This window comes from Macaca fascicularis, chromosome X (genome assembly GCF_037993035.2).
Source record: "Macaca fascicularis isolate 582-1 chromosome X, T2T-MFA8v1.1".
NCBI classification, from domain to species: Eukaryota; Metazoa; Chordata; class Mammalia; order Primates; family Cercopithecidae; genus Macaca; species Macaca fascicularis.
In genome coordinates, this window is record NC_088395.1 from 77,820,075 (window position 1) to 77,846,031 (window position 25,957).

The 25,957-nt window shown below is 51.1% G+C and overlaps 1 protein-coding gene across 21 annotated transcripts; it reads left to right on the forward strand.

Moving 5' to 3' along the window:
* The first annotated feature begins 62 nt into the window (after positions 1–62).
* Positions 63–23,528, forward strand: MED12 (mediator complex subunit 12). Of its 21 annotated transcripts, none has more exons than XM_045383684.2 (46): positions 63–320; positions 840–944; positions 1,152–1,343; positions 1,480–1,636; positions 2,451–2,632; positions 2,807–2,917; positions 3,042–3,296; positions 3,678–3,824; positions 3,984–4,083; positions 4,214–4,350; positions 4,570–4,701; positions 5,069–5,195; positions 5,609–5,838; positions 6,211–6,291; positions 6,423–6,593; positions 6,799–6,943; positions 7,111–7,161; positions 7,488–7,606; positions 7,793–7,936; positions 8,382–8,545; positions 8,749–8,880; positions 9,264–9,533; positions 9,709–9,853; positions 10,010–10,130; positions 10,526–10,627; positions 10,728–10,841; positions 11,093–11,268; positions 11,448–11,627; positions 12,969–13,040; positions 13,495–13,628; positions 13,795–13,956; positions 14,270–14,381; positions 14,548–14,637; positions 15,490–15,599; positions 15,846–15,981; positions 16,225–16,386; positions 17,427–17,801; positions 18,025–18,175; positions 18,333–18,538; positions 18,702–18,779; positions 18,870–18,924; positions 19,000–19,087; positions 21,698–21,920; positions 22,300–22,443; positions 22,961–23,042; positions 23,253–23,528. In XM_045383684.2, the coding sequence occupies exons 1-46, from the start codon at positions 222–224 to the stop codon at positions 23,294–23,296; spliced, it is 6,513 nt and encodes a 2,170-aa protein (XP_045239619.1). In that variant the 5' UTR covers positions 63–221; the 3' UTR covers positions 23,297–23,528. The 21 variants fall into 21 exon arrangements, 19 of the variants coding, with proteins under 19 accessions (XP_045239619.1, XP_073886309.1, XP_073886311.1 ...); XM_074030208.1 differs by having other exon boundaries at positions 22,303–22,443; XM_074030210.1 differs by having other exon boundaries at positions 18,333–18,529.
* The last annotated feature ends 2,429 nt before the right edge of the window (positions 23,529–25,957 follow it).

The following is a 25,957-nucleotide window of genomic DNA, read 5'->3' on the forward strand; positions in this document are numbered from 1 at the left end:
CCCCACCCCCTCTGCGGTCGGTATTGTCCGATGGTTCCCGGCGTCCCTCGGCTTCCCTCGGTAGTTTCCGGCAATGGTCGAGAGTTTCTAACGTGCCCCCTTGTTGTCTCTCGGCCGCCGTCCTCTCAACCACCGCCCCCCTTTTCGGCTCCCTCTCCCCCTTCCCGTTCCCCCAGTCAGCCTGGCCCTGCTGGCGCCTCCGGCGCTACGGGCTGGGCAAGATGGCGGCCTTCGGGATCTTGAGCTACGAACACCGGCCCCTGAAGCGGCCGCGGCTGGGGCCTCCCGATGTTTACCCTCAGGACCCCAAACAGAAGGAGGTGCGTTCGAAAATCGGGGCTCTGGAAGGGCCGGGGGCACGCGGTCAGCCTAGGAGGAGGCATTGACGTCTGGGAATGGGGGGCGGGGCGGTTCGGTGAGAGCGAAAGTCCCGAAAGGGGGAAGAGTAAAGTGGGCTGGCGTGGGAGGGCAGGACGGGGCGCGGTGGGGGGTTCCAAGGTATGAATAGGGGGTGGTGTAGGGGCCGCACCAGAAGCGCCCTCCTCCACACACATCTCAGAAAGTTGTCTGAGACAGCTTGGTGGGGTACGGCTGCTCGGATGTTCGCAAGAGAAGAGTGATGTTTGAGGGCGCCCTGGGTGATTGGGAATCGTAGTGACCATGGGGGTGACGGTGGGGTCCAAGTGAATGTAAGGGCCCAGCTTTAAGTAACGATCTGTGCTACACGGAACCCTCCTCCTGCCCTTTCACCTTGTTCCTTCGCTTCTCCTGCCCTACTCTCCCATCCCCTCCCCCTCCCGCTAAGGAAAAAACAACTAAACGCCGCTTTCCTGCCTCAGGATGAACTGACGGCCTTGAATGTAAAACAAGGTTTCAATAACCAGCCTGCTGTCTCTGGGGATGAACATGGCAGTGCCAAGAACGTCAGCTTCAATCCTGCCAAGGTGAGACAACTCTGCCAGGCTGAAGGAAAAGGCTGGAAGAATCTGAGAAGGAGCAAAGGCCCTGGGTAGGGAAGACTTATAGGGACAACCTAAGTGGCTGAGTTTGCCTTCATGACCTAATGCTGTCTCATTGGCATTTGCCCAGCAAAAGGCAGGCCACCTGTCTGCCCCTTCTTCCCACCCTGAGGTACAGTTTTCTTCCCTCAGATCAGTTCCAACTTCAGCAGCATTATTGCAGAGAAGTTACGTTGTAATACCCTCCCTGACACTGGTCGCAGGAAGCCCCAAGTGAACCAGAAGGACAACTTCTGGCTGGTGACTGCACGATCCCAGAGTGCCATTAATACTTGGTTCACTGACTTGGCTGGCACCAAGCCACTCACGCAACTAGCCAAAAAGGTAAGGTACTGTTTCCTGTCCTTCAGGCCAAGGAGGGAGCATAGGGTACCAAGTATCCTCCTATTCCCATATTAAGCTACATGGGTGTCAGCTCATGGGGATAATAGAGACCTCACTATTTGCAATGTCCATCCAGGTCCCCATTTTCAGTAAGAAGGAAGAAGTGTTTGGGTACTTAGCCAAATACACAGTGCCTGTGATGCGGGCTGCCTGGCTCATTAAGATGACCTGTGCCTACTATGCAGCAATCTCTGAGACCAAGGTTAAGAAGAGACATGTTGACCCTTTCATGGGTGAGTAACTCCTAACACCAGGTGTACGGCTGATGGCTTCAAGGAGGGATAGAGACACCCTTGCAAACATCCTCCTTCTTAATCTAGATTCCTTGTTTCTGCTTGTTTCTTGCATTTGCTTGATCAGTAAACACTGAGAAATTTGAGTGTCTACTGTGCACATATACTGGTCTACAAAAACGTCCAGTGCATAATCTCTGCCCCTAGGATACTAGTAGTCTAACAGGGCTGCTAAGGTATATGTACAAATAACATAATTAAATATAGAAGGTGGTGAATGTCAGGCTAGGAGCAGAAGGTTCTTTGAGTGGACAAAAGATTACTTTCTTATGGGGATACCCAGAAAGGCTTTAGGAAGGTGGGATTTGACTAGAGACAAAGGATGAACTGAATTTACAAATATGGTGGGTGATTGGGAGTGGGGTAAGGTATTCTAAGTAGAAGGATATTCTTTTTTTTTTTTTTTTTTTTTTTTTGAGACAGAGTCTTGCTCTGTCACCCAGGCTAGAGTGCAGTGGCAGGATCTTGGCTCACTGCAACCTCCACCTCCCGGGTTCAAGTGATTATCCTGTCTCAGCCTCCCAAGTAGCTGGGATTACAGGTGCCCACCCCTGCGCCCGGCTAGTTTTTGTATTTTTAGTAGAGACGGGGTTTCACCATCTTGGCCAGGCTGGTCTCGAACTCCTGACCTCGTGATCCACCTCAGCCTCCCAAAGTGCTGGGATTACAGGCGTGAGCCACCGCACCGGCCAGTAGAAGGAAATTCTAAGCAGAAGGATAGTATCAAATAGCCCTTTTTCCCTGTTTCCTCCAGAATGGACTCAGATCATCACCAAGTACTTATGGGAGCAGTTACAGAAGATGGCTGAATACTACCGGCCAGGGCCTGCAGGAGGTGGGGGCTGTGGTTCCACGATAGGGCCCTTGCCCCATGATGTAGAGGTGGCAATCCGGCAGTGGGATTACACTGAGAAGCTGGCCATGTTCATGTTTCAGGTAGGGAGTAGGGCATGCTGTGTGGGGCATTAGGTTGAGCCTGAACTTGTACTCTGCCAATAGAGAACAGAATCTGCTTGCCACCTTGCCCCAGTTGTGGTTCTCTTCATCTTTTCATTTACTTTATCTGCTTCATCTCTAATAGTCCCCTCTTCCCTCCCCTGGTACCCATAGGATGGAATGCTGGACAGACATGAGTTCCTGACCTGGGTGCTTGAGTGTTTTGAGAAGATCCGCCCTGGAGAAGATGAATTGCTTAAACTGCTCCTGCCCCTGCTTCTCCGAGTAAGGCTTGGAATTTTGGTGGTGGTGGGGCAGGGGGAGTCTAAGAAGGATTTAAGGAAGAATAAAATGTCAGAGCAGGGTCCCCTGGAGAGAACTAGGGGCTCTGATGGTCATGTCTTCACAGTACTCTGGGGAATTTGTTCAGTCTGCGTACCTGTCCCGCCGCCTTGCCTACTTTTGTACACGGAGACTGGCCCTGCAGCTAGATGGTGTGAGCAGTCACTCATCTCATGTTATATCTGCTCAGTCAACAAGCTCGCTACCCACCACCCCTGCTCCTCAGCCCCCAACTAGCAGCACCCCCTCGACTCCCTTTAGTGACCTGCTTATGTGCCCTCAGCACCGGCCCCTGGTTTTTGGCCTCAGCTGTATCCTACAGGTAGGTACTAGGCGGGCCCAAGGAAGCATTGAGAGATAACCTGAGAAGAATTGGGTGCCCATCCCAGAGTATAGGGGTAATTCCAAATTGGATGTGGGAGTAGGTGCTGAGTACTTGCTTGGAGGTGGTTGTTTCTTGGTAATGGGGTGTTAGTCCCCTTTGGGGGTTTTGACCAGCCTCTCTCTCCCTTCCAGGGCTAAATAGTAGGCCCAGAGCCTTTTAGGAAAGTGAGTGAAGGGAGGGGATCGGGTGGAGTGATGCCTGTCTTGGGGGCCCAGTCAGAATAACTTTGGATCTGGAATCTACGGGTTTGGTCTTAGAATGGGATTCCAGAGGGGTAGCCATGTGAACGAGTTGGACTTAGCTGTTTCTATCTGGCAGACCATCCTCCTGTGTTGTCCTAGTGCCTTGGTTTGGCACTACTCACTGACTGATAGCAGAATTAAGACCGGCTCACCACTTGACCACTTGCCTATTGCCCCCTCCAACCTGCCCATGCCAGAGGGTAACAGTGCCTTCACTCAGCAGGTATGTCTGACCACTCGCCTGGTACTCTGATTGGGCTATGAGGCTAAAGTGCTCTCTCAGAAATAGTGATTTGGAGTCTGGTACTATTCTTCTAGCCTGGGGCTCTGGCCTTTTGTATGCCTTGGTACATCCTTATAGCCTTCCTTTTTAACATTGCAGGTCCGTGCAAAGTTGCGGGAGATCGAGCAGCAGATCAAGGAGCGGGGACAGGCAGTTGAAGTTCGCTGGTCTTTCGATAAATGCCAGGAAGCTACTGCAGGTATGTGTCGGAGAACAGATAATAGGAAGTATGTTTGAGGAAAGGATGGAGATAGTAAGGACATGTAGATCTGAGAGCCAGAATGCACTGGGCCTCTAGTTCAGTCCCCTTTACCACTTTTCCTCCTTAGGCTTCACCATTGGACGGGTGCTTCATACTTTGGAAGTGCTGGATAGCCATAGTTTTGAGCGCTCTGACTTCAGCAACTCTCTTGACTCACTTTGTAACCGAATCTTTGGATTGGGGCCTAGCAAGGATGGGCATGAGGTAAGCGAAAAGGGGAATAGAAGGAGCAAAAAACATTGCAAGAGCAATAATATATCTGAGGGGAAGTCATGGTGAGGCATTGAAAGCAGAGCATATCTGCAGAAATGATCTTACTGGGCCCAGAATGTTTTATGATGGAGTGCAGTCTTCAGGAAATTGGAACTCATTTCTTTGTCCCCACCCCTACCTTACTCCTCCCTCTCTTCCTTTGGTCTCCAGATCTCCTCAGATGATGATGCTGTGGTGTCATTGCTATGTGAATGGGCTGTCAGCTGCAAGCGTTCTGGTCGGCATCGTGCTATGGTGGTAGCCAAGCTCCTGGAGAAGAGACAGGCGGAGATTGAGGCTGAGGTTAGAGGGCAGAGATAAGAGAATGAGATTGGCCAATGGGAAGGAATTTACTGGGGTTGGAGACCAAGAGATGGAGGTGGTGGAGGGACCAGAGTTGAAGGTGTGAGAACAGAGGAAAGAAGTGGAAGAGAACCTAAAGGCAAAGTTACGGACATGAGGTGAAAGTAGAGAAGAGTGGATTGTTATCAGAATTAGAGATAACATCAAGGCTTCAGTTGGGAGGTGGTAAAGAAGATGGAGGTCAGCAGGGGAATGAAAATGAAAAGCATGGGGTAGAGGTCAAGCAGGTAGTAGTTTAAGGCCTACACATTGAGGAGTGAAGAAGCAGGTAAAAGTCAGTTCTACAATTTGTTCTGTCATCTTGCAGCGTTGTGGAGAATCAGAAGCCGCAGATGAGAAGGGTTCCATCGCCTCTGGCTCCCTTTCTGCTCCTAGTGCTCCCATTTTCCAGGATGTCCTCCTGCAGTTTCTGGATACACAGGCTCCCATGCTGAGTACGGACCCCTACCACTCTCTAGTTGCGTCTGCCTAGACTCAGTTACCCGCCACTGTCATCAAAAAGTATATTTCTCTCTTGGGCTCTATGCAGAATGACTTTTAGATGTAGTTCTAGTGATCCTCTTTAACTGATCATCTTACAGTTAAAGTAGAGAAATACAGAGAAGGATTAAAACAAGAGCTTGTGATTGAAGCATTTTCACTGCGTAAATCGCAACAAAGACATTACATTCCTTTCTGAGATGGTGTGTGGGGCAGCATGTGAGGTAACCAACCACGCTTTGTCCCTCGACAGTTTCTGGGATTTTTATTTTATCACTCCTATTAATTGCCTTAGGTGTGTCCCTCTCTCTTTTGGCCCACCTTTTTGTGTTCTCCTAACTCATGTTTCCTCATTCCCTTCCTCCAGCGGACCCCCGAAGTGAGAGTGAGCGGGTGGAATTCTTTAACTTAGTACTGCTGTTCTGTGAACTGATTCGACATGATGTTTTCTCCCACAACATGTATACTTGCACTCTCATCTCCCGAGGGGACCTTGCCTTTGGAGCCCCTGGTCCCCGGCCTCCCTCTCCCTTTGATGATCCTGCCGATGACCCAGAGCACAAGGAGGCTGAAGGCAGCAGCAGCAGCAAGCTGGAGGTGAGTGGGCTTTTCCTTGCCCTAGATCGTTTCTTCTGACATTTCTATCTTCATGGCTCCCAGAGGCCTCTAAGAGCGTCTTTTGCGTGGGGCAGGGGGGTAGTATTTTCTTAGCACTTGGTGATTGACCAAGCACTATCACATCAATTGTTTCATTGGTTCCTCCCATCAGCCTTGTGAGGTACTCTTGTCCCCATTTTCAAGCTGAAGGAAGCAGAGGCCTATACTGGTTAAGTGATTGGATGACTTGACTCCAGATCCTGTGCTTTCCACAATCTGGTCTTCTCTCTCCAATTCCCCCGTGAAGTTTTCTAGATGGTGGGAGCCGCTCCCTAGGGCTAAAGCAACTTTGCTTATGTTCTATGCCCTCAGGATCCAGGGCTTTCAGAATCTATGGACATTGACCCTAGTTCCAGTGTGCTCTTTGAGGACATGGAGAAGCCTGATTTCTCAGTAAGTTCAATCCTGAGCGTGGCAGAATCTGGCTCCTTTGATCTTCCCATTATGCCTGCGTTTGGCATTTCTTTACCCCCGCTCATCCCCTTTCCTTCTTCTCATGTTCTGCCTTCTCACCTTTCTCTCAGTTGTTCTCCCCTACTATGCCCTGTGAGGGGAAGGGCAGTCCATCCCCGGAGAAGCCAGATGTCGAGAAGGAGGTGAAGCCCCCACCCAAGGAGAAGATCGAAGGGACCCTTGGGGTTCTTTACGACCAGCCACGACACGTGCAGTATGCCACCCACTTTCCCATCCCCCAGGTACTGTTCCCCAGCACCTTGTGATGATCTGTTTTGAACCTAGATTGCTGTCCAAGGAATTTGCTGAGGGGTTGGAGCTGTTCCTGAGGATGTGGGTTGGGAAAGGGAAGGGCTTCAGCATGTGGATGCTGAGGGGTGTGGAGCATGATTTCAAGAGGAGGGAAGGAGATCGGTGCTGGAGTCTGATGGTGCTGCTGGGATGCAGGAGGAGTCATGCAGCCATGAGTGCAACCAGCGGTTGGTCGTACTGTTTGGGGTGGGAAAGCAGCGAGATGATGCCCGCCATGCCATCAAGAAAATCACCAAGGATATCCTGAAGGTTCTGAACCGCAAAGGGACAGCAGAAACTGGTGGGTTTGAGGCTCCTTAAACAGATCTCCCCCAAAGAGTGCCCTAGTCAGTCTTCCCTTCCCCAGCATAGGGAACTCCCCAGTCATGTCCCAATGTCCTGTCTCTTGGAGTCTCCTGAGAGCTCTAGTCCTTTTGAAACTTCCCCCCTCATTCCCCCCCTCTACAGACCAGCTTGCTCCTATTGTGCCTCTGAATCCTGGAGACCTGACATTCTTAGGTACCTCACAGTAAGCCCCATACTGCCCTCCCTCCCTCTCCCTTCCCTCCCTCAACCTAGCACCTCCCTGTACATATTCCTTTAAGGTCCACATAGTCTGTGGTCCTCTAAACCTTTGCTTCACTGTCCCCTTCCCTTCATTCCTCCCCCATCCCTTCCCTGACCCTCCCTTCCCTGTTTCCCTCTTCCTTCCTTCCCTCCCTCCCTCCTTCCCTCTCTCCCTCCCTCCCTCCCTCCCATAGCCTTCTCTCCATACCCCACTCCCTACCCCTAGTCAACTAGTTATCTTCCCTATCTTGACTGGTCCCTTTCAACTGTCCCCTCAGGTGGGGAGGATGGGCAGAAGCGGCGACGCAACCGGCCTGAAGCCTTCCCCACTGCTGAAGATATCTTTGCTAAGTTCCAGCACCTTTCACATTATGACCAACACCAGGTCACGGCTCAGGTGTGGGCCTAAGCCCAGCCCCTTTCCCACATTCTGGCCTCCTCTCCTGTTTTCCTTTTCTTCCCTATCTTCTCCCCGCTAGGCAGGCTAAGCCTCCTGGTCTCATCCCCTTCCACTGTCATCCTTTCCTGCTTCCCTGGTTCTTTCTTCTCTCCACTCCCGTCTCACTCCCACTGCCCTTATCAGGTCTCCCGGAATGTTCTGGAGCAGATCACGAGCTTTGCCCTTGGCATGTCATACCACTTGCCTCTGGTGCAGCATGTGCAGTTCATCTTCGACCTCATGGAATATTCACTCAGCATCAGTGGCCTCATCGACTTTGCCATTCAGGTGGGGAAGTTGGGGAGATGAGGGTGGAGGAAGGAGTTCGTGCCATATAGGGGCTATGGAGGGTCATAAGGACAGGGGTAAATGCTCCAGCCAGTTTCCCAGGCTATTTGAAGGGGCAGAAAGACTAGCACGGGGGAAGTGAAACATGAGCTGAGACTGTAGGAATAGAGACAAGTGCTCCCTGGGAAGGCCAAGAGGCAGATTAGAGCATTGGACACAGACCGTCCTCCCACTGTGGAGTTCATAGAACTGTATCCTGGATACTGGTTAGAGGTGGTGTTGATAGACTAAAGGACCGTGGCATAGGGTAACGAGCCCTTCTATCCTGAGGTGGCTCCAGCAGGAAGGGGCTCAGGCCCAGCCTTGCCAGCGTCCGCACAGGAAGGTGGGTTCTATGTAACATGAGGGGCCTCTTTGCATTTCTCACCCCTGTTCACTCTGCTAGCTGCTGAATGAACTGAGTGTAGTTGAGGCTGAGCTGCTTCTCAAATCCTCGGATCTGGTGGGCAGCTACACTACTAGCCTGTGCCTGTGCATTGTGGCTGTCCTGCGGCACTATCATGCCTGCCTCATCCTCAACCAGGACCAGATGGCACAGGTCTTTGAGGGGTAAGCAGGACATTGGAATAAATGAAACAAAGCTCTGGCGAATGCTGGTGGAAGTGGCCTGGGAAGAGCATGCACTTCCTCATACTCTGGGGAAGTGCCTGCCACTCAGATGGGAAAGGAATGGTATTTCCCAGAGGCTTGAATCCGTTTGGAGGAGCCCGCATACCATCTGCTGACCCTCCCAACCTTGCTTCTTCATGCAGGCTGTGTGGTGTTGTGAAGCATGGGATGAACCGGTCCGATGGCTCCTCTGCAGAGCGCTGTATCCTTGCTTATCTCTATGATCTGTACACCTCCTGTAGCCATTTAAAGAACAAATTTGGGGAGCTCTTCAGGTAAGAGCGGTGGAAGGTAAGGGGTAGCAAGTGGGACCTACTCCCTTCTTCCCATAACCACCCAACTCAGGAGGAGAGCATGGCCCGGGACCCTGCTGCCTGTCTAGGGTCATTTGTGGACTGTGTCCTCCACATACTGTTGTGTTACCAAGAGTGGGCCCTCTTCCTCGGCAGGCTTGCCCGCCACCTATATCTGTGGGGCCCAAACTCTTCCCCCTCTTCCTCGCTGCCTTCAGAGGCCCCAGTTCCTTATTCCCATGTGGTTCCTTTCCTGCCCAGTCCGTTTTGTCCCATCTCCCTTTTCTTGTCCCAAGATCCTTCATCCCTCACTTTCTCCTTTTTTTCTTTTCTCCCATTTCCTGACCATCCCTCGACCTCAGCAGACCTTCTTCAACACTACTATCTCCTTTCCTCCATCCCTGCAGCGACTTTTGCTCAAAGGTGAAGAACACCATCTACTGCAACGTGGAGCCATCGGAATCAAATATGCGCTGGGCACCTGAGTTCATGATTGACACTCTAGAGAACCCTGCAGCTCACACCTTCACCTACACAGGGCTAGGCAAGAGTCTTAGTGAGAACCCTGCTAACCGCTACAGCTTTGTCTGCAATGCCCTTATGCACGTCTGTGTGGGGCACCATGATCCCGATAGGTATGGGGTGTACTGAGTGAGGAAGGGCACCATGCCCCCACCTGAGATAGGGAGGGCTGAGGTATCTGGGAGGTACTACAACCTTGATTATATACTGGGGCAGAGATGAGAAGTTAATGGGTCTGAGGTTTTGTGGAGCAAGGGTTTTCCTGAGGGCATTTGTACTTTTCCCTAGGGTGAATGACATCGCAATCCTGTGTGCAGAGCTGACCGGCTATTGCAAGTCACTGAGTGCAGAATGGCTAGGAGTGCTTAAGGCCTTGTGCTGCTCCTCTAACAATGGCACTTGTGGTTTCAACGACCTCCTCTGCAATGTAGATGTGAGACTTGGGGTGGGGTCTTGCTAGTGGAACAGTGACCAGGGCAGGGGCCGGTCATGATCCTCTGACCAGGGACAGAGTTCCATAGAGTGGAGGCACACTGCTTTGAGTGGGCCTCCACTCTGAGTCGTGGTGTCTGTCTGTTTTTTCCTCCAGGTCAGTGACCTGTCTTTTCATGACTCGTTGGCTACTTTTGTTGCCATCCTCATCGCTCGGCAGTGTTTGCTCCTGGAAGATCTGATTCGCTGTGCTGCCATCCCTTCACTCCTTAATGCTGGTGAACTACCAATCTGTAACCCCTAGCATTTCTAGACCTCAAATTTCAATACACACTGGACGGCCATCCTCTCATTGTTCACTGTGGGAGACCTTGCTGCGGCTCCCTGGCCTTCCCCAGAAGGCCAGTCCTTTGGTATGCTGAAGGCTAGAAGGAACCTGTTTTTTAGCCCTGGATTTGCAGCCCTGACCTTTCCAATTTCTGACCCTTCGACTGCATAACAGTTCTCTGCTCTACCTCGCTTTCAATATTATCTTGCTTTTTCTCCTTTCACTTTACCTCATCTTCTCTCCCATGCCCCTGCCATACACTTGCATGCATGCAGGCACGCACACATACAAACCCACATGCATTTCAGCTTCATCCTTCCCAGATCTGTTTTGTCTTCCTTTTAGCTTGTAGTGAACAGGACTCTGAGCCAGGGGCCCGGCTTACCTGCCGCATCCTCCTTCACCTTTTCAAGACACCGCAGCTCAATCCTTGCCAGTCTGATGGAAGTAAGTGACCCTGATCTGAACCAGCCAACAGTAGAAAGTGTGGTTCCCCTGCCTCCATGGATTCCACTTTTGCTTCCCCTGACTTCATCGCCTTCCCCAGACAAGCCTACAGTAGGAATCCGCTCCTCCTGTGACCGCCACCTGCTGGCTGCCTCCCAGAACCGCATCGTGGATGGAGCTGTGTTTGCTGTTCTCAAGGCTGTGTTTGTACTTGGTACGGGGGTAGGAAGGGAGTGGTGCCAGAAGTGTGTATAGGGTGGAGTGCCAGCTAAACTACAAGGGACAGTCTTTCTCCCTTCTGAAGGTGGTCTCTCTGACCTTTCGGGAGGAGGGGAGGGAGAGAAGTATATTTCTGTCCCATAGGGCAGGATTTGGGGTGTTTCTGCCTCTGTGGGCCCAGGGTGGGTCTCCACACAGTGTTCCAATCTCACTCTGCCCTCCCTATCTCCCACCCGTGAACCACAGGGGATGCGGAACTGAAAGGTTCAGGCTTCACTGTGACAGGAGGAACAGAAGAACTTCCAGAGGAGGAGGGAGGAGGTGGCAGTGGTGGTCGGAGGCAGGGTGGCCGCAACATCTCTGTGGAGACAGCCAGTCTGGATGTCTATGCCAAGTACGTGCTGCGCAGCATCTGCCAACAGGTCAGTCTCACCTTCCTCTCACACCTCCTAAATGCCTCTGTGTAATACAGTCCTGTTTCCAGCCCATGATCACACCACCTCCCTACTATACATTGTGTTCCTTACCAACTCCAGCCCATCCCCCATATTCCTAACCCCCTCACTGGTTGCTCCCAGTCCCTGATTGTCAGCTTCCTCAGGAATGGGTAGGAGAACGTTGCCTTAAGTCGCTGTGTGAGGACAGCAATGACCTGCAAGACCCAGTGTTGAGTAGTGCCCAGGCGCAGCGCCTCATGCAGCTCATCTGCTACCCACATCGACTGCTGGACAATGAGGATGGGGAAAACCCCCAGCGGCAGCGCATAAAGCGCATTCTCCAGGTAGGCCAAGGCTGTGGGGGCCGCAGAGGAAGTAGTGGGCCCAATCTGGGGAGAAACAATAGGAACCTTGAGAAAAGGAGAGGGGGAGTTAAGTAGAGAGGAAGACAGACAAGGATATAGTGGAGGGGAGAGGTAGCGAGAGAAACACGGCTCCAGCATGGGCTGAGGAGTAAGTCCAATAGGGTCTAGACTCCAGTGTAAGAGTATTAGGTGAGGGCATAGCTATCGGGAATGAATCTAGCTTATCAATGGGAAGCATAGCATCTGGGAGGCCTAGGCGTGGGCCTTGTATATTTGGCATTTTGGCCATGGCTCAGAACTGAATAGTAATGGCTACTACTTGCTGAGCATGTGTTTTGTGCCAGGTACTGTGCTAGGTACTCTGCACACATTTCCTCATTTAATCTTTATGACCCTATGAAGTAGATGAGCCTCCCTGTTTGACGGATGAGGAAACTGAGGCTTGAAGAGGTTAAGTAACTTGTCTAAGGTCACATAGCTGATAAGTTTAGAGTCAATATGTGAACCCAGACATGTCTGTGCACTTTCCACTTCACATTGCCTCACACCTTCAGATGACCAGAGAGTGGAAAAATGAAGCCATTGAGGAAAAGCTAAAGGAATAAGGTCTCTTCAGCCCAGGAGAGACAGTGTCGAAGAGAGATTAGCTAACAGTAGCCTTCTGGTCTCTATAGGACTTTGAGAGATTGTCTTATAAAGGTCCTGTCAGGGACTTTGAGCAGTTGGTCTAAAACGAGAGAAGCAGGCTTCGACTTTAACATCAAGGATTTCAAGGTTAAGCATTAAGCAGAACTTCCTGATACGAAGGGATGGGAAAGATGTGAAATCTTTCCTGAACTGTTTTAAAAATTGGAAAGATTTTCAACTAGTTTGGACTATTTAAATGTAGTCTTTTTTTTTTTTTTTTTTTTTTTTTTGAGACGGAGTCTTGCTCTTGTCACCCAGGCTGGAGTGCAGTGGCGCGATCTCAGCTCACTGCAACCTCTGCCTCCCAAGTTCAAGCGATTGTCCTGCCTCAGCCTCCTGAGTAACTGGGATTACAGGCGCCCACCACCACGCCCGGCTAATTTTTGTATTTTTAGTAGAGATGGGGTTTTGCCATGTTGGCCAGGCTGATCTCGAACTCCTAACCTCAGGTGATCCACCTGCCTCAGCCTCCCTAAATGTAGTCTTTCTTAAAGATGGGGACATAGAGGTCCCTTTCAGACCTCCAGGAGTCTGTGATTCAATGTTGCAGGAGAACAGGAATTGGCCTCAGATTGGTGGGTAGCTGGGGGTAACACGATGATTACTAGCCTGGGTGTGGGGCCTCTATCACAGAACTTGGACCAGTGGACCATGCGCCAGTCTTCCCTGGAGCTGCAGCTCATGATCAAGCAGACCCCTAACAATGTGAGTAGTGCCTGGACCCTCCCTTTCCTGTGTTCACGTTCAGCTCCATGTGTCAGGGAGGTGGTCCACCACAGAAGAACCTAGATCCTACCCTTGGGCTCTTGAGCTGAGAGATAAGAGGGGATGGGAAAATGGTGAACAAGTGGAGCTGATGATAAGGGAAATGGGTTGAGAGTGTTGGAGCTCTGAGCTGTGGGGAAGCTTGGTGGTGGTGGTGGTGGAGCCTGTTTATCTGGCCATAGATGTAAGGAGGTATGTAAAGGAGAAGACAATGAGGAATTGGAGAAATACGGAGGTACTAGAGGACATGAGTCCCAACAGAGTTGGGTTCCTGTCTCCCCATCAACCTCCGCCAGTGCTGTCCTTCTCCCTCATCTCCCATCTCTCCTACCATCTGCTTTCCTTCACCCTTAGCTACCTATTTTAGCACTTCTGTGCCTTTCATCCTCCCCAGGAGATGAACTCCCTCTTGGAGAACATTGCCAAGGCCACAATCGAGGTTTTCCAACAGTCAGCAGAGACAGGGTCATCTTCTGGAAGTACTGCAAGCAACATGCCCAGCAGCAGCAAGACCAAGCCTGTGCTCAGGTCGGATAGAAACATGTTAGGACCCATCCCCTTAGGAATTTCTCTGCTGGTAGCATGAGTGATGTCAGATGCGTGGAGATACCAGCATGTCCATCAGGGAAAGGAGAGGATGGATTGTTCCAGCCTTGCCTGGCTCCCCTGTGACCCTGTGTCCTCTGTTCTCCAGCTCTCTAGAGCGCTCTGGTGTATGGCTGGTGGCCCCCCTCATTGCTAAACTGCCCACCTCAGTCCAGGGACATGTGTTAAAGGCTGCTGGGGAGGAATTGGAGAAGGGTCAGCACCTGGGTTCCTCTTCACGCAAAGAACGTGATCGACAAAAGCAGAAGAGGTAAAGGGGCTTAGGGAGTGGACCAAGATTGAGAGGTAGAAAGGAGAAAAGGCAGGCCTGGGGAAGAATAAAATTGGGGCTAAGGAGAAGCATCATAGGAAAGTGGAAAATCAGAGGATAAGAGTGGGCATGGCTGAGCAAGAGGCTAGGTCTTAGGAGAGTAGAGTCTGGAGAATGAGGTTGGAAGTTGATTCCCAACCCACAGTCTCCCTTTTCTCCTCTTCTCTCCTCTCCTCTTCTTCTCTTCTCTTCTCTTCTCTTCTCTTCTCTTCTCTTCTCTTCTCTTCTCTTCTCTTCTCTCTCTTGTCTCTAGCATGTCCCTGTTGAGCCAGCAGCCCTTCTTATCACTGGTACTAACATGTCTGAAAGGGCAGGATGAACAACGCGAGGGACTCCTTACCTCCCTCTACAGCCAGGTGCACCAGGTACGGATCTCTGGGCCATGGAGGTGGGCAGGAGGGCAGGGAAGGATGCACCTAAGGGGTTACTCTGTACTTGGAAACTTCAGTACTTTCTGATAAACATATTGGCTGTTGTGAGATGGAAACACGAAGATCCCTGAACTGCATATTTTATTTGTTTCTATTCTAGATTGTGAATAATTGGCGAGATGACCAGTACTTAGATGATTGCAAACCAAAGCAGCTTATGCATGAGGCACTCAAACTGCGGCTCAACCTGGTGAGAAGGCCAGCTAGGGAAAGAAGGAAGAGGGTAGGGCTAGAAATGCAGAGCGCAAAAGCCTCAGGTTGGGGAGAATGGGGGTAAGGATAGAAGCCCCAGGTTATTCTGAGTCTTGAAGTTTGTTTTGTTTTGTTTTGTTTTGTTTTGTTTTGTTTTTGGAGTCGGAGTCTCGCTCTGTCACCCAAGCTGGAGTGCAGTGGCACCATCTCAGCTCACTGCAACCTCCACCTCCCGGGTTCAAGTGATTCTCAAGCCTCAACTTCCTGAGTAGCTGGGACTACAGGTGTGCGCCACCACACCTGGCTAATTTTTGTATTTTTCATAGAGATGGGGTTTCACCATGCTGGCCAGGCTGGTCTTGAACTCTTGACTTCAAATGATCCGTCCATCTCAGCCTCCCAAAGTGCTGAGATTATAGGCATGAGCCACCGTGCCCGGCCTGAGTCTTGAAGTATTAACCGTGTTCTCTGAAAGAATGCAGGGACTGAAAGTGGTTAAGGGGGCTGTATCACTGTGGTCATGGTCCAATAGATTATGTACCCTGGATCCTTGCAGGGACTCTGCCTCAGTATCCTAGATTCTGACTGGGCCCTAGAAGCACTGGAAACCCATTGTAGAATGTTGAATGGAATCCTGGAAATCATTCAGTCCAACTCCCATCACTTTCTAAGTATGGAAACAGAGGCCCAGAGATGTCAAGAATTCCCTCATTGTCTTGAGATCATATAGTAAATCATAGGTTCAACTCAAGCATGAACTCAGGCGTCCCAACTCAGATTTGAACTAAGCTTTCCTTAAACTCTGGCCTTGTCCCTGAGCCATCTGACTGACTTGTTGTGGCCCTGGCAGGTTGGGGGCATGTTTGACACGGTGCAGCGCAGCACCCAGCAGACCACGGAGTGGGCCATGCTCCTCCTGGAGATCATCATCAGCGGCACTGTCGACATGCAGTCCAACAAGTAAAGCATCCCCACCTGCTCCCTGCAGTTTCATACCCAAGAGGCTCCCCTTACTCCCACGTCAGGTGCACCCACTGAGATTGGTATGGCTGTTACTGTGGACTCCATGGCCCTGGGCTCCCCATATGGTTTTGGTGCCCTCGGGATGACATATTAAGCACCTCTCCCTGTTTGTGTCCTCTGCTGAGGCCTTTTTCTATCTTCACCTCTTTCTTCTCTGGTTTTCTCTCTGGCTTCCTGTCTCAGTGAGCTCTTCACTACTGTGTTGGACATGCTGAGCGTGCTCATCAATGGGACATTGGCTGCAGACATGTCTAGCATCTCCCAAGGTAGCATGGAGGAAAACAAGCGTGCATACATGAACCTGGCAAAGAAGCTACAGGTGAGCAGAGGAGGCAGGGACAAGGATTGCGGGAACCGGAATCTGCTGTCCAGCCTCAGGAACTTGCTTCTGGCTTGAGCCCTCTACCTTTCCTTCTCATGTCTATCTTTTCTTTGTTACTCATGCCATGAGCATTTACTGAGTGGGGGTCTTCTCTGTGCCGAGTTCTGTGCTGTCCCCTGAGACTTCCCATCCCTGTTTTCTGTATCTCTGAACTCTTGTCCCATCTTCATGTGCCTGCAGAAGGAGTTGGGGGAACGCCAGTCAGACAGTCTGGAAAAGGTTCGCCAGCTGCTGCCACTGCCCAAGCAGACCCGAGATGTCATCACGTGTGAGCCACAGGGCTCCCTTATTGATACCAAGGGCAACAAGATTGCTGGCTTCGATTCCATCTTCAAGAAGGAGGCATGTTCCATTGTCTGCCCATGTCCCTTGCCTTTTTTCCCCTTTGGGCAAGAACTTTCCCTGCATCAGCTTTGTAGCTCCAACAGACTCATCAGATTCAGGAGCCCATCCAGTCTCTGCCAGTGAACACCATCTCGGGGGTTTTCAGCAAATCACTTAACTTTCCTTACATTTCATCTCCATCTCTGGAGTCCCACCCTCTTTCCTTCACCCTGCCCTCACCTTTTAACATACCACCCATTTCTCAATACCCTAACCTCCTCTTTCCTCTGCTCCACCTGCCTCATGTCCTACCCCACCCATCTATCTGGCCGACAGCCTGTATCTCTTTTATTTCTGTGTTTCTCTCCCTACACCCACCCATCTCGGCACAGTTTTATCTTTTCCTTCTCTGTCAGTTGCGTATTTGTTGAGTAACCATAATTATTGTGTATAGTTTAAAACCCAAAGTCTAACTCCTTCATATATACATTCTCTTCATCTGTCTTCCTAGTCCATCTGTCTCTTTTCCTCTGTCTCTGTCTCTCTCCGTGTCTGACTCGTTTGCCTTTCTTTGTCTCTCCACCTTTTTGTCTCTCTTCCTGTTTCTCTCTCCCTCTCTGACTCTGTCTTTCTCTGCCTGCCTAAAGGCAGAATCTCTCCCTGCCTTCCTCTCTCTCTTTCTCTGCCTTCCTTTTTCTGTCTGCCTCTGAATGTCAATCCCTCTCCCTCCCCACTTCCTCTCTGGCTTTCTCCCCAACCCCTTTCTCTCCCGGTCTCGGCTTCTCTCCCCACACGCCCGCCGCCCGCCCCGTTCATTCGTCTCCTCTCCTGGTCCTGGCTGGCTTCATCTTGCGCCTCCATACCTCTCCCTGTCCCCCACCCTTCACTCTCTCCCCGCATAACTCTCTTCTGCATGTATGTGTGTATCCGTGTCTGTCTGTTTCTTACCATCTCTCTTGAATCTACCTATGACTTTCTACCCACTCCTACAAGTGCTTGCGGTCTCTCTTGTGTTTTCTAAGTCCCAACAGCTTATTGTTTTTCATTTTCTGGAGCAGGGTCTACAGGTTTCCACCAAACAGAAGATCTCGCCCTGGGATCTTTTTGAGGGGTTGAAGCCGTCAGCACCGCTGTCTTGGGGCTGGTTTGGAACAGTGCGGGTGGACCGGCGAGTGGCTCGAGGAGAGGAGCAGCAGCGGTTGCTGCTCTACCACACACACCTGAGGCCCCGGCCCCGCGCCTATTACCTGGAGCCGCTGCCACTGCCCCCAGAAGATGAGGAGCCCCCTGCTCCTACCCTGCTAGAGCCTGAGAAAAAGGCTCCGGAGCCCCCCAAAACTGACAAACCGGGGGCTGCTCCACCCAGCACTGAGGAACGCAAGAAGAAGTCCACCAAGGGCAAGAAACGCAGCCAGCCAGCTGCCAAGACAGAGGTGAGCGTCTCCCCCATGACAGTTCTCCCACAGCCTCTTACTTCATGACGCTCCAGTTTCTGGTTTGTGGGAGGGGTGGGGGCGCATAAGGAAGGGGTGCCATTAGAATCATAATAAAAATTAACCATGTACGAATCCAGCTCCTCTTTACCTCATTCTCCCCCAGCTCCCCGACCCCACTCAGCTACAACCCACTCACCCTCTTCTTCTGTCACTCACACAGGACTATGGAATGGGCCCGGGTCGGAGCGGCCCTTATGGTGTGACAGTGCCTCCAGACCTCCTGCACCACCCAAACCCTGGTTCCATAACCCACCTTAATTACAGGCAAGGCTCCATAGGCCTGTACACCCAGAACCAGCCACTACCTGCAGGTGAGTGCCAGTCACTAGGAATGCTGGAGGGACCTAGGTGTATACTCCCCCTGCCCAAAGGGTGATGCCGTTCCCCTGAGGAGCTATGGATGTCAAGGACATTGAGCAAGAGACAGAGGGATGAGGAGCCTAGAGGTCAGCCCACTCTCCTTTCCAGGTGGCCCTCGTGTGGACCCGTACCGCCCTGTGCGCTTACCAATGCAGAAGCTGCCCACCCGACCGACTTACCCTGGAGTGCTGCCCACAACCATGACTGGCGTCATGGGCCTAGAACCCTCCTCTTATAAGACCTCTGTGTACCGGCAGCAGCAACCTGCGGTGCCCCAAGGACAGCGCCTTCGCCAACAGCTCCAGGCAAAGATAGTGAGAGGGGCAGTAGGGAGGGCTGTCAGGGAGAGGGGCTTTTGAGGGTCACAGGACTGAGGAGACACGGGATCTTCACAAGGACACTCAGAGCAGGAGACACAAGAGATGAGATGGCAGCAAGCATTTCCTGAGTTTGAGTTGTTCTCTTCTCTCCCTTTAGCAGAGTCAGGGCATGTTGGGACAGTCATCTGTCCATCAGATGACTCCCAGCTCTTCCTACGGTTTGCAGACTTCCCAGGTAAGAGCCTGGGATTGTGAGACTCGGGGGATGAGGCAAGCTGCTTTGCATACTCTCAGCCCTGATTCCCTCTCTCCTCCTTCCCTCCAGGGCTATACTCCTTATGTTTCTCATGTGGGATTGCAGCAACACACAGGCCCTGCAGGTACCATGGTGCCCCCCAGCTACTCCAGCCAGCCTTACCAGAGCACCCACCCTTCTACCAATCCTACTCTTGTAGATCCTACCCGCCACCTGCAACAGCGGCCCAGTGGCTATGTGCACCAGCAGGCCCCCACCTATGGACATGGACTGACCTCCACTCAAAGGTACCCAAAGTAGTGGTGAGCTAGGAAGAGATGCAGAGGTATAAGGGAGCATTTGACTTGGGAAAGCCCGTGCCTGAAGGTGATGGGACTGGTCAGAACTTTCGGAGACGTCAAGAATACTTATCTGGCCACATAGCCCATAACCACAGAAGTCTCGAGCTGGAAGGGACCCTGGAGACCAATAGTTTCATGTGTACTTCCTTAACAGTTCTTTGAGGCCCAGAGAGGGGAAATTGTTTATCTGACTCATGGAAAAATCTGGGCTGTGTGGTAGCTCACACTGGTAGTCCCAGCACTTGGGGGCCCAAGGTGGGAGAATCAGTTGAGTCCAGGAATTCGAGGCCAGCCTGGGCAACATAGGGAGATCCCATCTCTAAAAAAAAAAAAAAAAAACATATTTTTTTGAAACAGAGTCTCACTCCAGTTGCCCAGGCTGGAGTGTCGTGGCATGATCATGGCTCACTGCAGCCTCGACCTCCCAGGCTCAGGTGACCCTCCTACCTCGGCCTCCCAAGTAGCTGGAACTACAGGTACACACCACCACGCCCAGCTAATTTTTTGGATTTTTAGTTGAGATGGGGTTTCGCCATGTTGCCCAGGCTGGTCTTGAACTGAGCCACCACACCTGGCCAAAAAAAATTTTTTTTTAATTAGCTGGGCATGGTGGTGCATGCCTGTAGTCCCAGCTACTCAGGAGGCTGAGGTGGGAGGATTGTTTGAGCCTGGGAGTTTGAGGCTGCAGTGAGATGTAATCGCACAATGAGCCAAGATTGATTGCGCCATTGCACTGCAGTGGTGACAGAGTGAGACACTGTCTCAAAAAAAAAAAAAGAAAAAGAAAAAAAAAAATATCTGGAGTTCATAGATGAACTACATGATAAGGAGTCCTAAAGCCGGTACCGGCTTTAAATACCAGGTTGAATACCAGGATGGATTAATGAATGAATCCTCCCACCATGGTTAATGTTAGTCAAGCCTTAGTTCAGGCCTTGTAACCATGTTTAGAGACTCCAAAGCTTGGGATTAAGAACACTGGGGAGTGGACTAACTGCCCATTGTGTGGCCAGCACTATACCAGGACTGGGTGAGGTGAAGAAAGATAGCAAAAAACCCCAAAATGCATAGTTCCTCACTACAAAGAATCTTTACTATAGCTGGGGAGATGAGACTTACAGAAGAACATTGAGAGAACACTCTGAGCAAAGATATAATCAGGTATGCAGTTGTATGCTATGAGGTAAAATGCGGATTGAGAAAAAGTACGGGGTAGTATCTGTGGGCCTGACTCATCAGAGAATGTTTCATGAAGGAGGTCAGACTTGAGTTGGCCTTTGAAGAATAGCTGTGATTGGGATTTGTGGAGAAGAGGAAAGGGCATTCCAGGTAGAGGATGTAACATGAACAAAGACATGGGGACAAGAATGAGGATGGTGTCTGGGGAGAAGGGCCTGGATGGAGTGTAAAATCTGTGCTGGGGAAGTCACTGGGGCTAGGCTAGGAGGGGGCAGGCTGAGAGATGGCCTTGAATGCTCAGCTGAAGAATTGAGACACAGTCCCAGTAAGGACTCTTTTGATCAGAAGAGTGATAGGAGGAGTTGGGTATGTTGCAAGACTCCTTGGAATGAATGGATAGCATGTGTACTGGGAGGTGCAAGAAGAAGACTTCAGGCTGGGCGTGGTGGCTCATGCCTGTAATCCCAGGACTTTGGGAGGCCCAGGTGGGCAGATGACCTAAGGTCAGGAGTTTGAGATCAGCCTGGTCAACGTGGTGAAATCCCGTCTCTACTAAAAATACAAAAATTATCTGGGTGTGGTGGCATGCGCCTGTAATTCCAGCTACTCGGGAGGCTGAGGCAGGAGAATTGCTTGAACCTGAGAGGTGGAGGTTGCAGTGAGCCGAGATTGCATCACTGCACTCCCACCTGGGCGACAGAGTGAGACTCTGTCTCAAAAAGAAAAAAGAAGACTTGAGACGGGGAGCCTGGCCAGTAGACTCTTGGAGTGATATACAGGTGTAGTAGAACAACTTGAAATGTTATTGGGGAACAACAACAGCAACAGCAAAAAACCTCAATGAGTGTTTATAGAATGCCTATTTTTTTTTTTTTTTTTTGAGATAGAGTCTCGCTCTGTCGTCCAGGCTGGAGTTCAAGCAATTCTCCTGCCTCAGCCTCCTGAGTAGCTGGGATTACAGGCGCCCACTACCACGCTCAGCTATTTTTTTTTTTTTGTATTTTTGCTAGAGACGGGGTTTCACCATGTTGGCCAGGCTGGTCTGGAACTCCTGACCTCAAGTGATCCGCCCGCCTCAGCCTCCCAAAGTGCTGGGATTACAGGTGTGAGCCACCGTACCCAGCCCTATTTTTCATTTTTGTAAGAGAAAAAATAGCTAATGCAGATGAAAAATTCCTAACCATTAAGGTTATGAGACACTAAAATAGAGTATCATCTTATGCAACTTATTCCCCAGACTGGAAGTCTGGTTAGTGACAAGAGGAATGAATGAAATAACCTGCTAACGTTTCTTTCAGGTCAGGGACCCGAGGTTTATACTGACCCCCTCTCCCCACCTCCCTCACACCTTGACCTCTGGTCCTCTTGTCTTTGGAGGTTTTCACACCAGACACTGCAGCAGACACCCATGATAAGTACCATGACTCCAATGAGTGCCCAGGGCGTCCAGGCAGGCGTCCGCTCAACAGCCATCCTACCTGAGCAGCAACAGCAGCAGCAACAGCAGCAACAGCAACAGCAGCAGCAGCAGCAACAGCAACAGCAACAGCAGCAGCAGCAGTACCACATCCGGCAGCAGCAGCAGCAGCAGATCCTGCGGGTAAGGCACTGGGGAAATTTCCTCTGGGACCTGGGAGCCCAGGGAAGAGGAGAGGCACAAGTTCTTCCCACACAGTTACCAAGACTAAACGAGGCAGTGTATCAAAACACCTAGCAGAGCAGCTGGCCTCTAGTGGTGCTGGAGAAGTTAGTTTCCTACCCTCCCCCTTTTTGTTTTCTGGGAATCATAGTAGGAGAGAGTTGGACATTGTCCACTGGGTACCCTAGATTTGGTTTCTTTCTGGGCAGCTGTCTAAAAAGGGAAGGCAGTAGACCCCGAGCTCCCACCCTGCTTCCTCATCCCCTGCCCTCAGCCCTCCAGTTCTGAGTCTTAGCTTTCTCCCTCTGCTCCTTCTGAAGTATCTTTTATGTTCTTATAGCAGCAGCAGCAGCAGCAACAGCAGCAGCAGCAGCAGCAACAGCAACAGCAACAGCAGCAGCAGCAACAGCAACAACAGCAACACCAGCAGCAACAGCAGCAACAGGCGGCTCCTCCCCAACCCCAGCCCCAGTCCCAGCCCCAGGTAGCTACTGGACTAGAGCCCCAGGCTCAGGGACAACTGCCCAGGTTGGGCATGCAGCCAGTGAACTGGGTTGGGGACAGTATGGAATAGGGTAGAGGTGGGAGGCAGGGCATGGCACCCTAAAGAGGGATTGGGAGGCCAGGTGCGAGGCTCACGCCCGTAATCCCAACACTTTGGGAGGCCGAGGCAGGTGGATCACTTGAGATCAGGAGTTTGAGACCAGCCTGGCCAAGATGGTGAAACCCCATCTCTACTAAAAATTAAAAAAAAAAAAAAAAAAAAAAAAAGCCAGGCATGGTGGTGGGCACCTGTAATCCTAGCTACGTGGGTGGCTGAGGCAGAGAATTGCTTGAACTTGGGAGGCAGAGGTTGCAGTGAGCCGAGATCACACCACTATACTCCAGCCTGGGGGATGGAGCGCGACTCCGTCACAAAAACAAAAACAAACGGATTGGGAAAGGAGGTTGAAGAAGGCGAAAAGTTAGACTTCAGTCTTCCACTTCCTATTTCCACCCAGTTCCAGCGCCAGGGGCTTCAGCAGACCCAGCAGCAGCAACAGACAGCAGCTTTGGTCCGGCAACTTCAACAACAGCTCTCCAGTAAGCCTGCCTGCCTTCCCAAGGAGAACCCCATGGAATAAATTTAGGGGGCGGGGTGGGCCAAAGTAGCTGAAAAGATGGCTTCAGGCCCAGGTTATGAGAGGAGGCATTCCATTCCATCCCCTTCCCTTGATACCTGAACAGCTTTCCTCGTGCATACCCACACCCCTGCCTGGTCTGCCATCCCTGATAATCTCTGGTTTTTCACAGATACCCAGCCACAGCCCAGTACCAACATATTTGGACGCTACTGAGCCACCTGGAGGAACTGCTTGTGCACTGGATGTGGCCCCACCCTTTCCTCTTAATTCCCAATCCCGTTCCTGGGCTAGCACCAGTAGTGGTTGGGGCCCTTCCCTCAGGCTCCGTTTTTAATAAGTTTTTAGTATTTTTGTTAATGTGAGGCATTGAGCTGTTGGGTTTTGTATATTATTTATATAGAGACCCCAGAGCTGTTGCACCCAATACACAGAGCTTCTTTGCAAAGGGAGTGTGTGAGTTCTGCATGTCTGGGAAGGGTGGTCTCTTGGGAGAATGCTGGGGGCTGGATCAACAAGTCAAAGTCTTCGTTCTATTCCAATCATCTCCCCTGTTTACCTTACACTCTAAATTTCTTTTTTTTCTTTCTTTCTTTCTTTTTTTTTTTTTTTTTCTTTTTTTTTTTTTTGAGACGGAGTCTCGCTTTGTCGCCCAGGCTAGAGTGCAGTGGTGCAATATCAGCTCACTGCAACCTCCGCCTCCCAGGTTCCAGCGATTCTCCTCCCTCAGCCTCCTGAGTAGCTGGGATTACAGGTGTGTGCCATCACGCCCGGCTAACTTTTGTATTTTTTTTTTAGTAGAGACAGAGTTCCACCATATTGGCCAGGCTGGTCTCGAACTCCTGATCTCATAATCTACCTGCCTCAGCCTCCCAAAGTGCTGGGACTACAGGCGTGAGTCACCGCGCCTGGCCTAAATTTCTTACTTCTAATTGGATTGCTACCCTCTCTTCCTCTTCTTCAACATGGCAACACGTTAAAGTACAGGGGCCCTTAGTCTCTTTTTATTTATTTTTGAGACGGAGTTTTGTTCTTGTCGCCCAGGCTAGAGTTCAGTGGCACAATCTTGGCTCACTGCAACCTCCGCCTCCCAGGTTCAAGTGATTATCCTGCCTCAGCCTCCCGAGTAGCTGGGATTACAGGCATACGCCACCACGCCTGGCTAATTTTTGTATTTTTAGTAGAGACAGGGTTTCACCATGTTGGCCAGGCTGGTCTTGAACTCCTGACCGCAGGTGATCCGCCCACCTCGGCCTCCCAAAGTGCTGGGATTACAGGCATGAGCCACCACACCTGGCCCCTTAGTCTTTTAAGAAGCGGCAGTGAACCTTCTCAACTAAATGTTGCAGCCATAAGCTTTCCTCCATGGGGGATATACCATTGGGATTGAGGAGGGGCCCTTAGGCCAGGGGAAACATCAGTGGAACCTGATTCTTCCACAACACCCCAGATGTTGGGCCTCAAACAAGCTGGGGAGGGTGGAGATGACAGACACTGCCTACGCTTCTTGTCATCTTGTGTGGTCCCCATCATGCACCAAGTGGCATACCTTTCATAGGACAGAGAACTTCCCTGAGAGTCACATGCCTGGATGAAAAATTGCCCTCCATTGGCATGTGCCATCATAGAATAGGTCGTGCAAGGACCGCTTGGTTCTAGGAGGAAGAAAGACCAGTAAAAATAAGCACCCTTTCTCTCTCTGCCCTGCTGCCAGAACTGCCTGTTCTCACATGACCCACCTTGGCAGTTACCCAGGATGACTGTTGCTCGCTCCCATTTTACAGTAGAGAAAACTCAAAACTGTTACCCCAGAGTCACATTTGGAGCTGTGGCAGGGCCATTCTCGCCCTCTTGCTTTCCAGTTTGAGTTCTAGATCCAAGGCTGTCCAGGAGAGCCAACTCGTTTACTACAATGGAGTCTTGGAGTCTTGGAGTCTTCTGCCCTGCCTAGCTAGGGCTGGAAGAGGATCAGCCTCAGCCTTGTGAGTGGGTGGTACAGGATGATTTGACAACTTAAGGATAACATGCAAGCCATAGTTGCACCCTATTACTGGGAAGTGTCTAGTGTGCTGGCAAAAACCAGGAGCGCCAATCAATACCCAAGTTATAAAAAATAAAATAGCCCTCTTTGAGGCCCACGAAGCCCTTGCTTATATGGGACTTACCAAGTTTAAGAGTTGCGTGCACAAGGAATGGAACTCCTTGACAGCGTAAAGGCAAACGTGACCGAAACTTTCTTCTCCCTTACTCTATCCTGACAAACATTCTGAGGAGTCACAGGAGTACAGGCTTGGCTGGGATGAGGGACATTCAGCGGGGCTTGGGGGTTGCTAAACAAACGGCAGGTGCGCCACATACAAAAACACAAGACACAAAGACACTGAACCTGGAGGGGAGAGACTGAAATGGTCAGACAACTGGCATGCTGACAGTCTGAGTCTGACATGCCCCAGCAGAAGCAGCAGAAGGGAAGAGCACTGACCTTTGGGAGAGTGACAGGATGAGAGCAGAGTGGCCCCACTGGTTGCTGCTTGGGTAGTGCTGGTGCTGAGAAGGGATGCTGACTGAGGTGGAGGTGTGTTTTTGTGTAGTATGACTGAGGGTTCCTGCAGGCAGTGCCTCAGTTTCTCCCTTTGGGTCAAGGTCTCAAGCTTTGCAGGTAAAGATTGGGCTAGCTGCCCTGGAAGATCACCTGTCTGATAGCTTGCAATCTGAGGTGTGTGTGTGCGCGTGCATGAGAGGGAGCGGAATGTGCCTGAGCATGGGGGGAATTGGGCCATGCCCCAGGACTTGAGCCATCTCTGGCACAAAAGGAGTTAATGGCAGGGACCGCGCCCCCCCGTGTCCGGGCACGCGCAGCGCGCCCCCTCGGTGCGC